This window comes from Bubalus kerabau, chromosome 2, assembly GCF_029407905.1.
Source record: "Bubalus kerabau isolate K-KA32 ecotype Philippines breed swamp buffalo chromosome 2, PCC_UOA_SB_1v2, whole genome shotgun sequence".
NCBI classification, from domain to species: domain Eukaryota; kingdom Metazoa; phylum Chordata; class Mammalia; order Artiodactyla; family Bovidae; genus Bubalus; species Bubalus kerabau.
Window position 1 is genome coordinate 194,757,098 of NC_073625.1, and position 17,557 is coordinate 194,774,654.

At 47.2% G+C, this 17,557-nt stretch overlaps 2 protein-coding genes and 1 long non-coding RNA gene across 7 annotated transcripts in view; 2 read left to right on the forward strand and 1 right to left on the reverse strand.

Annotated features, from left to right (window-relative positions):
* The window catches only part of LOC129644312 (uncharacterized), a 24,319-nt gene extending 17,036 nt beyond the window's left edge, over positions 1-7,283 (reverse strand). Inside the window, exon 1 of the long non-coding RNA XR_008710799.1 lies at positions 7,151-7,283. This is a non-coding gene — a long non-coding RNA (uncharacterized LOC129644312). The remainder of the gene's footprint in view (positions 1-7,150) is intronic.
* Positions 1-17,557, forward strand: part of DOP1B (DOP1 leucine zipper like protein B) — a 171,527-nt gene that overhangs the window by 17,215 nt on the left and 136,755 nt on the right. The window lies entirely within an intron of this gene.
* On the forward strand, positions 5,698-15,560 carry CBR3 (carbonyl reductase 3). 3 transcript variants are annotated; one of them, XM_055569910.1, is made up of 3 exons: positions 5,698-6,130; positions 7,985-8,092; positions 15,071-15,560. In XM_055569910.1, the coding sequence occupies exons 1-3, from the start codon at positions 5,842-5,844 to the stop codon at positions 15,505-15,507; spliced, it is 834 nt and encodes a 277-aa protein (XP_055425885.1). In that variant the 5' UTR covers positions 5,698-5,841; the 3' UTR covers positions 15,508-15,560. The 3 variants fall into 3 exon arrangements, with proteins under 3 accessions (XP_055425885.1, XP_055425886.1, XP_055425887.1); XM_055569911.1 differs by lacking the exon at positions 5,698-6,130 and adding an exon at positions 6,418-6,652; XM_055569912.1 differs by lacking the exon at positions 5,698-6,130 and adding an exon at positions 7,421-7,621.

The window sequence follows — 17,557 nt, forward strand, 5'->3', positions numbered from 1 at the left end:
GCAGGCCCACTAACGGTCACCCATTGGCCGTTGCTTGTTGGGGGAGGGGGTCCAGTGTGGGGGCACCAACGGCTGAGTAGGCCCACTAACTGTTGCCCACTGACGGTTGCTCACTTGGGGGAGGGGCCCACTGTGGCAGCCAACCAATGGGGAGCGACTATTAAGGGTCTCAGGGTCACCTAACCTGGTAACAGGTTTGGGGGCTTAATGGCGTGCAACTATGGCCACATCTAAGGGCTGCCTATGGTCCGCCACGCTGTATTGCAGAACCTGCAGTACAGGTTGCTTGAAGTAGCAACTCATTCTTGCTTCTAAAAAGAAAATGGGCCCCGTTCCTGCCCAGGGTTGGCTTTCAGCAAGCCAGATACTCTGAGCATTACAGGGTCAATAGCACTTCCTCTAAGGAAGGATGAGAGACTGGGTTTCCTGTCTCCATCTCTGCCTATGAGATCATCTGCCTCCCGTAAAGAAACGTTGGTTTAGACATGACTATCTGGCTCCAATCTTGTCATACAGGAGGACCTCAATAATGGTGTAAGATGACCATCTGTCTCCCCTGGTAGAGAATATAATAACAGCAGACATTCAGTGTCCCCACTTGCCACGACTGCTCTAAGCACTTTTGTAGTATTAACTCATGTCATCCTCACCACAGTTACAAGAGGAAAGCACGATAATTATTCCCATTTTACAAACGAGCAAACTGAGGCATGAAGACATAGAGAGCCTACCCCAAGGAGCCACTAAGGAGCTGAACCAGGAGCAGCTCCATGCAGGCTCCCCCTGCCTGTTGACTCCAGTTCACATGTCTGGGACCTAACAGGTGCTCGCATATTCACTGGCGGATGCGGATGAATGAATGCTGCAGACAGTCAGTGCCCAGGTGACGACACACCTTGCAAAGGACAAGAACCCTGAGCACATCACGCTGCTGGCGTATCATGCCACTTTGGCTTGAACCCTAATGATTTAGGAAATACAGAAGAACCCACCAAGCAAGAGCAAAATCAGTTTAAATGGAATCACAATTATACATAAAAAAAAAACCCAGAACCTATAACTTCTGACCAGGTGTGCAGGGTGGTTTAGATGGTGGGAATTTGGATCTGGCACAATAGCCTACGCATCACTTTTGCTCAGATCCGCCAACCAGGTCATGAGTCAGAGGGTGTCCTGCAGCTTTTTCCCTTTAATTCATTTCTCCTCCACCCTTAGGAAGGTATCCAAGTTTTTTTTTTTTTTTCAAACCAGGCTTTTTCTTAAGATTTGTTCACAAGTCAAATCCTTCACTAGGTGTAAGTGAAGGGTGTTTTCACTCCATCCAGAAGATAAGGGAAGAATCATCCATTTTAAGTGTATATTTTCTGATTGCCGCTATAACAAATGACCACACATTTAATGTTTTAAAGCAACACAAACTAATCAACTTACAATTTTGGAGGTTGGTAGCCCTAAAAATCAACATGTCAACAGAGCTGTGTTCTATCTGAAGGCTCTAGAGGAGAACCCATCTCCTTGCTTTTTCCAAGTTCTGGACCTGCGTCCCTGGGTCTTCACCATCTTCAAAGTCAGCAATGCTGCTGCTGCTGCTAAGTCACTACAGTCGTGTCCGCAGTGCAAGCATCATCGAATCAGTCTCAGTCTTCCTCCATGCCTCTCTTGGCTTTTATCTCACATCTCATTGTGCCTCTGACCTTCCTGCTTACCTCTCATAAAGAGATTTGGGATTATATTGGGCCCACCAAGAAGTTTCAGGGATATCATCTCATCTCAAGATCCTCAATGTAATCACATTTGCAAAGTCCCTTTTTCCATACAAAGGGACATCCACAGGTTCTGTGATTAGGACCTGATGTCTAGGAAGGGGGAGGGGACAATCACCTGTGCCATTTCCAAACCCTGTCTCCTCTTTTTTCTCAAAATTTTCAGCTCTTTTTCGAAGATTGTGTCACTTTTAACCAACTAAAACTCCTTATTATGTAACCCAGTGATTCCTAAAGTTTGCTACACATTGGAATCAGCTTTTGAAACTCCCAGTGCTTGGGTTACACCCAAGCACAATTAAATCACAATGGGAAAAGAGCCAGACATGAGATTTTTTTTTTTTAAATAATATCCCCAGGGAATTCTAACATGAAAAATTGGAAATGACTGCTGTAAGTAACGTGTGTGTATGTGTGTATGCGTGCTCAGAAGTGTCTGACTCTTTGTGACTCCATGGACTGTAGCCCACCAGGCTCCTCTCTCCATGGAATTTTCCAGGCTGAATACAGGAGTGGCATGCCATTTCTTATTCCATGGGATCTTCCTGACCCAGGGATCGAACCCCCTCATCTTACATCTCCTGCACTGGCAGGCAGCTTCCTTACCACTGTGCCACCTGGGAAGCCCCCTACTATGAGCAACAAACTCTCCCCAAACCACCCCAGACCCCCTTTCCTTGACCTGCTACATAATTTGAGGCCTAGTGCGAAATGAAGATGTGGGAACTCTTGTTTCTTTAAAAAAAAAAAAAGTCTTAGGACAGAAACAGCCAAAGGCACAGACCTTGAGGCCAGCACATTATTGAGTATTTTCTTCCCTCCACACTTCTCTCTGAGGAGCTCAGTAGACATGTGACGGTTCCATCCAGTATCTGGCTTCTCAGTTCCTTGACTTCTAAACACCAACACAAGTCCCCCTGCCCTCTTCACCTGGTTCATCTGTACAACCCCTGAGATCTTGATCTCAAAGCATCCCACGCTGACCCCCAGGACCCAACTTGGCTCCAGTCTACAAGCTTGCCTCCAGGGAGGTCCTGTCCTCAGAGGCCTCTGTTTCGTCAGCCCTACTGTTTTTCACTTACTATGAGTCTCCAAACCTCTGATTTCCTCTCCTCTGTCCTCGGAGGCCATAGCCCTACACTATGCTCCTTGCCTTGCAAACATCTCTCCCTGTGTTATGTGAGCCTGACAAAACACCACTCTCCAACTTTGCAGCAGCACTAGTGGGTGGATGATGCTGGGAGGAAATTGGAAGGGGCTGGTTGGGCTGTCTTGACATTTATGACCGCAGGTCTCAAATGGGCCCCCAACTCTGCTCACCAACGCTGCCTAATTCCCTAATAAATTTACTTTCCTGTTCTGCAAGATGGCTACAGTTTCCTCAAGTCTCCTGAAAGAATTTTTCTTGTTAACGACCTCAAATCGTTCATCCTTCAAAGGGAAAATAGTGCCCCCAGGAGAGCCACCCAACATCCTACAACTAGACCCACACACACGGCCTTCCCTGTCACAGGAGGTGTCCTGATTCCAAGGCCAAGCCCCCGTCTGAGCCCTAGGACCCATCTGCACTCACCTTCCCACACAGTTTGTTCTTGAATTATTCGCTTTGTCTCCGTCACCTATTTTTACCTCTTTTTGAGATAATTCCTATTGCATAAAAATGCTTTTCTCTCTCTCTCCTAGCTTAAAAAAAACTCCTTTAAAAGAATTCAAGTCATACAAAACATGTTCTCCATCTACAACAGAATTAAGAAATCAGTAACAGCAAGTTATCTGGAAAATCCCCAAGTAGTTGGAAGCTAAAAAAAATGCTTCTAAATACCCTTGATCAAAGAATATATCAAAAAGTAAATTAGAAGTTACCTATTTTATTTTTATTTTTTTGGCTGCACTGCATAGTTTATGGAATCTTGGTTCCCCAACCAGGGATTGAACCTGGGCCCTTGGTAGTGAAAGCACAGAGTCCTAACCACTGGACTGCCAGGGAATTCTAGAATTATTTTAAACTGGTTGAAACTGAAAGCACAATGTATCTGTGTTTATGGGATGGCACTAACAGTATTAAAAGGGAAATTAATAACCCTTAATGTCTATATTATAAAAGAAGAAAGATTTCAAATCCATGATCTCAGCTTCCATAGTTAAAACTCAAAAAACAAAATAAACAGAAAGAAGCACAACACAAACCAACTAGGAAAATGAGCCAATAAAACTCCAAATGAGAAGAGAAGAAATAGACATTAGAAAAGAAATATAACCAGAAAAAATAGAGAAAAATATCAATGAAATCAAAAGCTTCTTCCTTAAGTAAATGAATACTTCTAACCAGATAGATCAGGAAAAAAAAAAAAAAAACGAAAGACAGAAATTGCCAATATCAGGAGTGAGAGAAGTGGCATTGCTATGGATATTACAAGATTAATAAAGGCATATTATGAATGACTTCATGACAGAATCAATAACCTAGATAAAATATACAAATGTTTTGGAAAACATGAATTAAGCTCTCAAGAAGAAGTAGAAAACCTGAGTAGCCCTACCTTTTGAAAAGAGAGATCCAAATAATCTTTAGGGGAAAAAAGAAAATAATTGCTGAGCCACAGCAGGTGCCCACCTTCCTGACCTCACTTGTTGATTTGACGAAGAAAGTGCTGTCAAGGCGACAGGCTTGGGTAGCTCAGCCAAGCTGTGCTTGGGAAAAGCTCAGTCATGAAATCACTGCTCTCCATAAACCTGAAAGTCACCAATCAAACGCACTCGGATCACACTAAAAAGAGTGGGCTGAGGAGTTCTAATTGCTTGTCCACACTGTGACACATCTTTAGGGATTCATTTTCAGTTAAATTTTGTGGGCACAGAGATTTCACTGGGAGAAATTATATATATGCTGCTGCTGCTAAGTCACTTCAGTCGTGTCCGACTCTGTGCGACCCCATGGACTGCAGCCTACCAGGCCTCTCCGTCCCTGTCCCTGGGATTCTCCAGGCAAGAACACTGGAGTGGGTTGCCATTTCCTTCTCCAATGCATGAAGGTGGAAAGTGAAAGTGAAGTCGCTCAGTCGCGTCTGACTCTTAGCGACCCCATGGACTGCAGCCCACCAGGCTCCTCCATCCATGGGATTTTCCGGGCAACAGTACTGGAGTGGGGTGCCATTGCCTTCTCCCATTAACATATATATACACACAAATGTATATTCTACTTGTTTAGTTGCTAAGCCTTGTCTGACTCTTTGAGAGTCCACGGGACTGTAGCCCGCCGGGCTCCTTTGTCCGCGGGATTTCCTAGCAAGAATATTGGAGTGGGTTGCCATTTCCTTCTCCAGGGGAGACACTTCGCACCCACAGGAGTTATGCAAGATGAATAAAAACATTCCGGCAAGACGCTTGACACACAATGGGAGTTTCATAAACACTCTTGCCCACGTTGGGGCGCATTGGGATCCCACAGAGCTGGGTACCCGGCCCACACCTGGAAATATGTTCTTGGGACCTTTTTTTCTCTCATTCCCTCTTTTGAGTTTCTCTGAAGCAAGGAACGGGATCGAGGTCCTGAGAAGCAGGTACCGTGTCGAAATCATTTCACTGTATTCAAGAAAAAAGCAAGCATCCTCATTTCGCAGAGGATGACAGGCGCATGCCCAAGAAAATTGTCAACACTTGTTTTTCTTCTTTGGGGTTTCTCCTGCACTAGTTTCTTCATTCAAACTGCAGTAAATCTTCAGACCCTTTCGACTCACCACTGTCTGGTTTATGCTTTAGGGGAAGCCCCTCTCCACCCCCGTAGACCACTGCTTGGCTCAGTTGTGGCTCAGAGGCGGGATCAACAGTGGGCGCTTCGCGGGGAGGGGCAGACCCGGGAATGGGGCGTTACAAAACATTCAGGAACAGACCGCCCCTCCTAGGAGGGGAGGGATCGAGGACCGGAGCCTCTTTATCTACAAGTCACAGCGCTGGAGCCTAGAACCCAGTTCTTCCTGGCTTCTCAGACTGTGGACCGGCCTCCGCAGCGCGCGCCGCCGGTGGCCCACGGCCCGGATCGCTCTCCACCCAAGGGCCCCGCGCTCCCTCCACACCGGCCATGTCGTCCTACACCCGCGTGGCGCTGGTCACCGGGGCCAACAAGGGGATCGGCTTTGCCATCGCGCGCGACCTGTGCCGGGAGTTCCCGGGGGACGTGGTGCTCACGGCGCGGGACAAGGCGCGGGGTCGGGCAGCCGTGCAGCAGCTGCAGGCGGAGGGCCTGAGCCCCCGTTTCCACCAGCTGGACATCGACGACCTGCAGAGCATCCGCGCCCTGCGTGACTTCCTGCGCAAGGAGTACGGGGGGCTCAACGTGCTGGTCAACAACGCGGGCATAGCCTTCAAGAGTAGGTGAAGGGATTGGTGGGAGGTCTCCGGCTCTCCGAGGGCGCCCCGAGACGAATTGCACGCGCCCCCCGCACCCCCCCCCCACCCACCCCCGTCCACTGGAGTGATCTGAAAGGCAGCGCCCGCCCCTCGGGATGCGCTCAGCTCTCGCCTCCCACCGCTGGTTCTCGCTTCCCACGGAGTCGCGGGAGCGGTTCGTTTCGCTCGAGAGCAGCCGCGGTGCCGGGCACAGCGTGCCCCGCCTGCCCGCCGGCCTGTGCGGGCCTGTGCGCCACAGTGCTCCACCCGGGACCCTCCCAGAACAATCAGCTGCTGAGTTTTGCAAGAGAGTCGGTCTCCGGGGAGGGGACCACGCCCTGCTAAGCTCATCAGCTTTCTAATGCCAGAAACATTTGCTCTGCGAAGGGTCTCCAAGCTCTCTTTGGGCTTTCGCTTTCCCTCAAAGGGCGCATTCATAGACACCAGGAGGCATCTGCTCGGGACAGGAAGTGAGTCTCGGAGACACGGATTAGCGCGCAAATGTACGCTAGTGGACTTGGGTCTCTTTAACGCAGGGCTTTGATAGGCTCTGGCAAAAAGGAAGCGAGTGTGGTTCCCACCCCCAGGGAAGCTCCGCTTGTTATCAAACATAGAGGGTTTGTTCTGGGTTTTTCTTTTTTAAGGGTGGTTTTAAGTAGCATCTTTCTTTGGAGAGGGGCAGGGAGATGGAGATTACTTGCTCCATGACTCGAATAAGAAAGTTATTGATCTGCCTTGTGCTGCGGGTAGAAATAAAAGGCCGGCCTCACTTACAACCTAATGGGAAAGAGAAATCTAAGAGGCCGAGCGGAGGAAAACGAAGCATTGTGAAGCCTGTCTTCATTTCCCTCGGCCTTGGGCGTTGGACCGCCCGGGGCACCCACCCGTTGGGGCAACTCAGTCTGCCGGGCTTTCTGCGCTCTCAGGCGGAGAGTTGGCGGACACCCCCTCGGAGCCCACAGCTGAGGGATGGGTGGACAACACATGGGGGGCATACTGACCTCATCTGGCAACCCTGGCCCCTCAGCGTTTGGACCCTCGACCAGCAGTACCTGCAACCCTGGGAACTGCGGGAATCGCAGAATTGCCAGCCTCAGACCGACACCTGCTGAACTGTAATCTGCATTTTAGCAGAATCGCCAGGTGCCTCCTCCTATGCCCTTTCAAGATGGGTTTGACCACTGCTGCTCCAAGTGTAGCTCACAAACCGGTAGTTGGAGCGTCACCTGGGAACTGAATTAGAAATGCAAATTATGAAGCCCCAACCCGGAACTCCTAAATCCCAAACTCTGGGGGCAGGTCCCAGAAAGCTGTGTTCTAACAGGCCCTGCGGATGCTTCAGATAGAGCCTGGACGTCTGAGAACCATCAGCCTCCTGCTTTTAATTTATTTAAACATCTTTGGCTGGGCTGGATCTCCGTTGTTGTGCCGGCTTTTCTCTAGCTGTGGCAAGTCGGGACGGCTCTCTAGTTGTATGCAGGCTTCTCATTGCAGTGGTTTCTCTTGTCACAGAGCAAGAGCTCTAGGGTGCTCGGGCTTCAGTAGTTGTGGCACAGGGGCTCAGTAGTTGCGGCTCCAGGGCCCTAGAGCACAGGCTCAATGGTTGTGGCCCACGGGCTTAGCTGTTCTGCAGCACGTGGGATCTTCCCAGATCAGGGATGGAATACATGTCCCCTGCATTGGCAGGCAGATTCCTTACCACTGAGTCACCAGGGGAGTCCTTGAAATTGTTTTAAAGTTACCTTGCTTTGCTTTTAATCAGAGGTAAGATCCACTTTGTCTTGAGAATTTCAGGGGGGAAATGTGTGACTTTGTTTCCTTCTCTTTTTGAAAAGCTGATGATCCAACACCCTTTGACATTCAAGCTGAGATGACGCTGAAGACAAACTTCTTTGCCACGAGAAACGTCTGCACCGAATTACTGCCTATAGTCAAACCTCATGGTGAGTCCAGCTTTGCTGACCGTCAGGTTGTCTCTCTTAGCAAGGAGTGAGCCGCAGGGACCCGTCCCCCAGGAGTCTTCCAGGCGGGCTATTTCTCTGTAGGGGAAAAAAATAGAAAGCTGTGTTATCTTCTCACAGTACCTGGCTTCTCATCTGAACATTTCAGCCTTATTGAAAGACAGGTACTTTGCTGTTCAGTTGCCAAGTTGTGTCCGACTCTTTGAGACTCCATGGACTGCAGACAGCCAGGTTTCCATGTCCCTCACCATCTCCCGGAGTTTGCCCAAGTTCATGCCCATTGAATCGGTGGTGCTATCCAACCGTCTCATCCCATACCAAATTTATGGAAGAATTATTTCACTTTTCCTCCCTAACTTGTGTGTTGGTAGGCATGAATTCCCTTAGCCATGTCTAGATATGTGTATGTTTAGATACCCGATCCATTGAGGAGAAGGGGACAACAGAGGATGAGATGGTTGGATGGCATCACTGACGCAATGGACTTGAGTTTGAGTAAGTTCTGGGAGTTGGTGATGGACAGGGAAGCCTGGCGTCCTGCAGTCCATGGGGTCACAGAGAGTCGGACATGACTGAGCAACTGAACTGAAGGAAGGAGAGGGGATCTAAATGTACCATTTTGCAAATGGCTACCCCGTTGTCCCATCACCGTTTATTAAAGGCTCAACTCCCACCTCCTGCAAAACAACAACAATAAAAGGTATGTATGATCCATAGCAATCTTGGGTCCCAAGTCATTAACTCAACCCTAGAAGGAGAAGGTGTTGCAAGTCCCATAAAGCATCTTGCCTTTGAGCAACCTCAGTGAGTCCTTCTCAACTCCCCAAGGTGACCATCCTCACCCAGCTCACCTGGGGCCTGGGGAAAGGGTCTCTTCTTGCATGATTATGAATTTGTCTGTATTCTTTTCTTCTTGTACCAACCTTTGCCAAGCTGATTCAGAACATCCAGAGGAAACTTTTCTTTATTAGGAAATATCTTACCCACACCTTCACATATTCACTAAATCACATTTATTACTGTTTCCACAAGCATGTATTGAGCACCTACCATCAGATCAGATCAGATCAGTCGCTCAGTCGTGTCCGACTCTTTGCGACCCCATGAATCCCAGCACGCCAGGCCTCCCTGTCCATCACCAACTCCCGGAGTTCACCCAGACTCACGTCCATTGAGTCAGTGATGCCATCCAGCCATCTCATCCTCTGTCGTCCCCTTCTCCTCCTGCCCCCAATCCCTCCCAGCATCAGAGTCTTTTCCAATGAGTCAACTCTTCGCATGAGGTGGCCAAAGTACTGGACTTTCAGCTTTAGCATCCTTCTTTCCAAAGAAATCCCAGGGCTGATCTCCTTCAGAATGGACTAGTTGGATCTCCTTGCAGTCCAAGGGACTCTCAAGAGTCTTCTCCAACACCACAGTTCAAAAGCATCAATTCTTGGGCACTCAGCCTTCTTCACAGTCCAACTCTCACATCCATACATGACCACAGGAAAAAACATAGCCTTGACTAGATGAACCTTTGTTGGCAAAGTAATGTCTCTGCTTTTGAATATGCTATCTAGGTCATAACTTTCCTTCCAAGGAGTAAGCGTCTTTTAATTTCATGGCTGCAGTCACCATCTGTAGTGATTTTGGAGCCCAGAAAAATAAAGTCTGATACTGTTTCCACTCTTTCCCCATCTATTTCCCATGAAGTGATGGGACCGGATGCCATGATCTTCGTTTTCTGAATGTTGAGCTTTAAGCCAACATTTTCCACTCTCCACTTTCACTTTCATCAAGAGGCTTTTGAGTTCCTCTTCACTTTCTGCCATAAGGGTGGTGTCATCTGCATATCTGAGGTTATTGATATTTCTCCCGGCAATCTTGATTCCAGCTTGTGTTTCTTCCAGTCCAGCGTTTCTCATGATGTACTCTGCATATAAGTTAAATAAACAGGGTGACAATATACAGCCTTCACGTACTCCTTTTCGTATTTGGAACCAGTCTGTTGTTCAATGTCCAGTTGTAACTGTTGCTTCCTGACCTGCATACAAATTTCTCAAGAGGCAGATCAGGTGTTCTGGTATTCCCATCCCTTTCAGAATTTTCCACAGTTTATTGTGATCCACACAGTCAAAGGCTTTGGCATAGTCAATAAAGCAGAAATAGATGTTTTTGTGGAACTCTCTTGCTTTTTCCATGATCCAGCAGACGTTGGCAATTTGATCTCTGGTTCCTCTGCCTTTTCTAGAACCAGCTTGAACATTACTCTGGTGCCTGGGTTACAGTGGTGAGCGTTGTGGGCACAGACAGTCCTGTTCATGGAGCACAGAGTCCAGTCGGGGAGACTGTCACTGACAAAGAACACTAACTGTGTAAATTACAATTGTGCTGCAAGATGGGGACAGAGGCTGGCTTCCCCGAGGACTTTCTTTCCAAGAAATCAATCATGATTCTTAGGAAAAGAAGAGCTCTGTAGTTTTTTTTCTTGGAAATGTGCTTTCCTTAACTGAACGTTTTGAATAAAGATGTTCTCAGGTGCAGCTATTTAAATCTAAAAAGATGCATGGTAAGAGATCCACCTGCCTGCCCATCCTCAGTTTCCACAGGTAATTCTCTTTACTGGTTTCTTTAATGGGATGGGATCATAGAAAGCTCACAGGTAAGAGTTGCAAGTGCCGGTTGAAGGAAGCTTTGGGGCCAGAGGCATGGAGTTGGTGAGTGCCCAGGGCCAGGGGGATGGAGTTTTTATAATTTGATTGATTGGTTGGTTGATTTCTGGCTGTGCTGGCTATTGCTCGGGGTCTTCTGGAGTCACACTGAGGAGAGGATTTCGTTGTGGTGTGCAGTCTTCTCCTTGCACTGATGTCTCTTGTTGTGGAACGTGGGTTCTAGGGCAAGAGCTTCAGTGGTTGTTATTCCTGGGCTCTGGAGCACAGCTCAGTATTTGTGGCAATGGGCTTCATTGTTCCAAGGCATGTGGGATCTGCCTGGACCAGGGATTGAACCGGTGTCTCCTGCATTGGCAGGCGGATTCTATGTCACTGAGCCAGCAGGGAAAGCCTGGGGATGAAGTTTTTAAAGGCAAATCTAGGGAATTCCCTGGTGGTCCAGTGGCTAAGACTGCTCTCACTGCCAAGGGCCAGGATTCAATCTCTGGTGGGGAACCAAGATCCCACAGCCGTGGGGCATGGCCAAAAACAAAATTAAATAAATGCAAGCATTTATTTATTTTCTAAGCAAAAATAAATGTATATAAATTTTTGCTCTCCCTTTAAAAAAAAAAAAAGACATTATGTTTGCCACCTGGCTTTCTTCACTTACTATATCTGGGACTCATTCCGGGTCAGGACAGAAAGCTTTCTTAATCTTTTTTATAGCTGTGTAGTACTTCACTGCAGTTGTGTCTTTTACCAAGTATCAGGAAGTCCTCTCCCTACAGACTTCAGAATCATAGAATTTGAAAGCTGGAAGGTACTGGCGAACATTTATGTTCCTACACCTTCAGTTTATAGAAAAGGATATTGAGGCCCAGAAAAGCAAATACAGTCAGGTAGTAATAGAACTGGAAACAGTATCCCCATTTCCTGATTTCAATCACATCAGGATAATTAGTTCTAGTGAAGGAAGGATCACAGTATGTGAAACGACTGTGAACAAGCCATTTTGAAAGATAAAAGGAAGCTTCATGGAGGGTGGGGCCCAGGGATCAACCCAAAGCTGGTCAATCATGGTCTTCAACCAGTTTTCTGTAACAGTAATTACCAAAGCAGGAATCTTCAGTTTGTAACACATTGAGAATAATTGTGACTTTTTGACAAACTTCCTGTTTACCTGGAGGGCAAAACACTGAACATCATAGCCCCTTGGTTTATAGGGAATCACTTTCTCCCCATTCAAAAGTGATTTAAAAGCCACTCTTTTTTTAGGAAGTAAGCCAGAAAGAAAAACACCAATACAGTATACTAACGCATATATAATGTCGCTTTAAAGAAAGTTACCCAGCTCGCTTGTTGGTTCCAGATTGAGTGAATAGGTTAAGCAACTGTAGAGCCACTTCAGTACAGCTCAGTCGCTCAGTCGTGTCCAACTCTTTGCGACCCCGTGGACTGCAGCACGCCAGGCTTCCCTGTCCATCACCAACTCCCAAAGCTTGCTCAAACTCATGTCCGTTGAGTCGGTGATGCCATCCAACCATCTCATCCTCTGTGGTCCCCTTCTCCTCCCAGCCTTTAGTCTTTCCCAGCAGCAAGGTCTTTTCAAATGAGTCAGTTCTTCGCATCATGTGGCCAAAGTACTGGAGTTTCAGCTTCAGCATCAGTCCTTCCAATAGATATTCAGGACTTGTTATTACTTTTAAATTTCCTTCAGGATGGACCGGTTGGATCTCCTTGCAGTCCAAGGGACTCTCAAGACATTGTTGGCATGTCTCTGCTTTTTAATATGTTGAGCCACTAGGGGGAGCTATATGCCCACTCTTTCCAGGATGCTATAGCGTTGTTTGCAGGCAGGTGGGTCCACCTGACCCTCAGCAAAGGGTGGTGGTGATGAGGGTGTGTCTCAGCCCTTCTCAGGGCTGATTGGACCAACTTAACTGCTGCCACTGTCACCCCTTGGCCCCTCTCCCAGAGGTGTGCCTTGAGATCAAAGAAGATGCCTCTCCCTCTTAGAAGCTTATTTCCGCCAAAGGCACAGAGTAGCTCCTGTAATTTTTTTTCTTTTCTTTCCTGCTTTCCTGTTTGAATTTAATTCCTTGTAGCAGCCAAGCATTTGAGAACAAAGCTGCTTAGCAAGTAATGAAGAATGTAACTTCAGCAAAGCAGAATTCCTGATCAAAATATTGAGACAAATATAATCATTAAAATAAAAAAAGAATCTTGCCAATCCAAACTGGGGGAAATACTATAAAACAATGGCTTAGAGGCTTCAAGCTCACTGTCAACTGCTCTAGACTAAAACAGACTAAAAAGGACAACTAAACGCAATCGGTGATTCCACATTGGACCCTGGATGAAAAAAAAAAAAAACTTGTCAAGGAAGATTATTGAGACAATCTGGGAGACTTGAATATGGACTATACTTTAGATAATACTGTTGTACCCTGATAAATAGCTTGAGTGTGACCACCTTTGTGGTTATGGAAGGGAGCGTCCTTACTTATGGATACTAAAGTGTTTAAGGTGAAGCCTTACGCTACCTCTGGAGAAGGGAAAGAAAGGCTACCCACTCCAGTATTCTGGTCTGGAGAATTCCATGGACTCTATAGTCCATGAAGTCACAAAGAGTCAGACATGAATGACTGACTTTCACTTTATGCAGGGTGAAGTGAAGTCGCTAAGTCGTGTCCAACTCTTTGCAACCCCATGGACTGTAGCCTACCACACTCCTCCGTCCATGGAATTTTCCAGGCAAGAGTACTGGAGTGGGTTGCCATTTCCTTCTCCAGGGGATCTTCCCGACCCAGGGATCGAACCTGGGTCTTCCTCATTGCAGGTAGATGCTTTACCATCTGAGACACCAGGGAAGCCCTACTTTATGCTACCTGTCTACAATTAAGAGAAAGAGTGAAAGAGAATGTGGCAAAATGCTTAACAGTTAGTCAACTCAGATGCAGGTTATATGGAAGTGGAAGTGAAGTCGCTCAGTCGTGTCCGACTTTTTGCGACCACATGGACTGTAGCCTACCAGGCTCCGCCATCTATGGGATTTTCCAGGCAAGAGTGCTGGAGTGGGTTGCCATTTCCTTCTCCAGGGGATCTTCCCAACCCAGGGATTGAACCCAGGTCTCCTGCATTGTAGGCAGACGCTTTACCATCTGAGCCACCAGGGAAGCCTACAGGTTATATGGATGTCTACTAACTATTCTTGCAAATTCTGTGTAGGCTACAAAGTTTTTCAAAGTTAAAAGTTTGGAAAGAAATAGGTATTACAAGAGAGAGAGAAAAGGAAGGAAGGAATGAAGGAAAAGAAAAGAAAACACTGAAGAGTCTTAGGTTCTGGGGATGACACGGGATGCTCAGGCACAAGGCCAGAGTGAGGGCGTCTCCATATGGGGCTGGGCCCGCAAGGACACCCCAGCAAGCTCACATCCCACCCCACAAATGTGCACCTCTGGCGAATGCCGCTTACAAAATGAAATAAAATCCAGTTATTCTGTTGGATGCAGTGAACATGGATCCAGGATAACATGGGAGAAAAGAACTCCCCAAATCTGGTGTTTCTTGATGTTGGACAAAATGTGTAAAGTCACACATTTACTGGTTTGGGGATTTCCACCAATGCTTCAGATTGCTTTCTAGTTTTTGGCCTATTTTATGTTATGGACAGAACTGTCTGTTTAGTAGCTGTGAATCATTGCTAATATGAAGATGAACTCATTAAACTATATTTAATTATTTGTTAACTATGGGCTAAAAAAATAGCGATGAAAATCAAATCCGGGTTGGAGACGCAACCCCTTCCGCATGTGAGAGTATCCATCATTAAGGACAGACAAGGGTCATCGGCAAGGGATGGCTTGATTCTGACTTTGGCACTCAGGTATGCCGAGGTGGCCCCTTGGCCCTAGGAAATAATCTAAAGGTCAGGGTGCTGTCTCCAGGAAAGCAAGTTCATAAACATCTGGAATTGTGTGTGTGTATGTAGGGGGTGTGTTTTACCAAACTGCCTGGTGATCCTACTGTAGACCTGCCTCCTGTTCACCTAATGGAAAATCACTGCTCTTTAGCACATGTTATGAATGGAATTATGTTCTCATTATGTTCTTTTTGGGAGAACAAAGCGCAAAAAGTTAAAATCCACAGGTGCCTTCTTGCATCTTTTTCAAATGCCTTTTGGAGCTTTTTGTAATGACTGCTAGAATCATTTCTTAAATCAGAAATTAAACCTGCCCCGTGACTGAACCACATGTTTGTCAGCAATCAACCAGCGATGGTATATTTGTGACACGCTTCTGTATGTTTCGTTATCCTGTTTCAGGCAGAGTGGTGAACGTCAGTAGTTCACAGGGCTCCCAAGCCCTTGAAAACTGCAGCGAAGATCTGCAAGAGAAGTTCCGGTGCGAGACACTCACAGAGGAGGACCTGGTGGACCTCATGAAGAAGTTTGTGGAGGATACGAAAAACGAGGTGCATGAGAGGGAGGGCTGGCCCAACTCGGCTTATGGGGTGTCCAAACTGGGGGTCACAGTCTTATCGAGAATCCTGGCCCGGCGCCTGGAGGAGAAGAGGAAAGCCGACAGGATTCTGCTGAACGCATGCTGCCCCGGGTGGGTGAAGACGGACTTGGGGGGCGCTTGTGCCTCCAGGACAGTGGAGGAGGGGGCTGAGACTCCCGTCTACCTGGCCCTGCTGCCGCCAGATGCCACCGAGCCCCATGGTCAGCTAGTTCGGGACAAAGTTGTCCAAAACTGGTGAATGTCTGCTGCGGCCCTCGAGGCTTAATAAATGTCTGGGGAGTGAGTGAAGGAGTTGTGGCATGGTAGTTTGATTCTGTTTCTGTCCTTGGGGAGCCTCGATGACAGTCTCCTCGTGAGAAAGCGTCTGGTTCTGGAAGGGAGCTGAGCAATTTTGTTCTGCCCAAACTCTAGCCCTGAGCGGGAGACAAACCTAGTCCAGTCCAGTCCAGTTCAGTTCAGTTGCTCAGTCACATCTGACTCTTTGCGACCCCATGGACTGCAGCACACCAGGCTTCCTTGTCCATCACCAACTCCTGACCTTGTTCAAACTCATGTCCGTTGAGTCGGTAATGGCATCCAACCATCTCATCCTCTGTCATCCTCTTCTCCTCCTGCCTTCAATCTTTCCCAGCATCAGGGTCTTTTCAATTGTGTCAGTTCTTTGCATCAGGTGGCCAAAGTATTGGAATTTCACTTCAGCATCAGTCCTTAAAATGACTATCCAGGACTGATTTCCTTGAGAATTGACTGGTTGAATCTCTTTGCAATCCAAGGGACTCTCAAGAGTCTTCTCCAACACCACAGTTCAAAAGCATCAATTCTTTGGCGCTCAGCTTTCTTTATAGTTCAAATCTCACATCCATACATGACTACTACAAAAACCATAGCCTTGACTAGATGGACCTTTGTTGGCAAAGTAATGTCTCTGCTTTTTAATATGCTGTCTAGGTTGGTCATAGCTTTTCCTCCAAGGAGCAAGTGTCTTTTAATTTCATGGCTGCAGTTACCATCTGCAGTGATTTTGGAGCCCAGAAAAATAAAAGTCTGCCACTGTTTCCACGGTTTCCCCATCTATTTGTCATGAAGTCATGGGACCAGATGCCAGGATCTTAGTTTTCTGAATGTTGACCTTTAAGCCAACTTTTTCACTCTCCTCTTTCACTTTCATCAAGAGGCTCTTTAGTTCTTCACTTTCTGCCATAAGGGTGGTGTCATCTGCATATCTGAGGTTATTGATATTTCTCCTGGCAATCTTGATTCCAGCTTGTGCTTCATCCAGCCCAGCATTTCTCATGATGTACTCTGCATATAAGTTAAATAAGCAGCGTGACAATATACAGCCTTGACGTACAACCTAGCCCAGTGGTCACCAAATATTAGAGGGCAGCAGAGCCACCCCGAGGGTGTGATAAAGCACTGCCCAGCATCGGGGCCCAAGGGCGTGCATTTCTAACAAGTTCCCAGGGGCTGCGGGTGTGGGGATGGCACTGAGAGAACCACAAGTCTCCCGAGTGGCCCCAGGGCTGCAGAGCGGGTCCCATCCGTGTTCAGCTGTCACTTCCTATTTCTTTCTTTTTTATCAGGCTCTTTTTTTTTTCTTTTTAATTTATTTGGCTGCACCAGGTCTTAGCTGCAGCATGTGGGATCTAGTTTCCCCGACCGCAGATCAAACCCGGACCTCCTGCATGGGAAGCGCAGAGTCTTAACCACCGGACCACCACGAAAGTCCCTCCCTGGCTGTTTCTATAAATGTGTTTCCTTAGTTCTGCCACACAGCTTTATAACTCATTCTGGTTTCCTGTATTTGAGTACACTGAAACTCGTTCCAACACATATGAAGTACGGCTTGAAGGACTTGGGAGGGATGTCCTTACTTGTTGGGTTCTGGTTTCCTCCACAGCGGGTTTCCCATCCAGATTTTGCATTCTCTGTTCTTCCCAGGATATGTGCCACTCCCCTCATCTCATTCATCCTGAGCAACTTTGTCCAGGCCATTTCTTTGCTCTGACAGATGCGGATACTGTCTCCTTAACCTGTTCCGCTCCCCTGTGAGCTCCAGCCCAGGGTGATGCTTCAGAGGCCTCCCTGAGCCTCTATCATCATCTCTGACAACAGGCAACTCCACCACTTTCAAACAGAATTGGTTTTGCAACCAGCCTCCTCAGTTCTGGTTATACCCTGTAGATTTAAAAAAAAAAAGCCTTGGTGACTAAAGGATGTTACAAAAGACAAGAAATATACTTGCAAAGAAAGTAGTGACTTTGCAAAGTAGCCCAATCTGGTTCTTC

What these genes read in the sequence shown, in the direction of transcription:
- CBR3 (XM_055569910.1), top strand. Translation starts at nt 5,842, where the DNA reads ATGTCGTCCTACACCCGCGTGGCGCTGGTCACCGGGGCCAACAAGGGG. An exon ending in CGCGGGCATAGCCTTCAAGA is followed by an intron (nt 6,131 to 7,984) that starts GTAGGTGAAGGG and finishes CTTTTTGAAAAG; the next exon opens with CTGATGATCCAACACCCTTT. An exon ending in GCCTATAGTCAAACCTCATG is followed by an intron (nt 8,093 to 15,070) that starts GTGAGTCCAGCT and finishes ATCCTGTTTCAG; the next exon opens with GCAGAGTGGTGAACGTCAGT.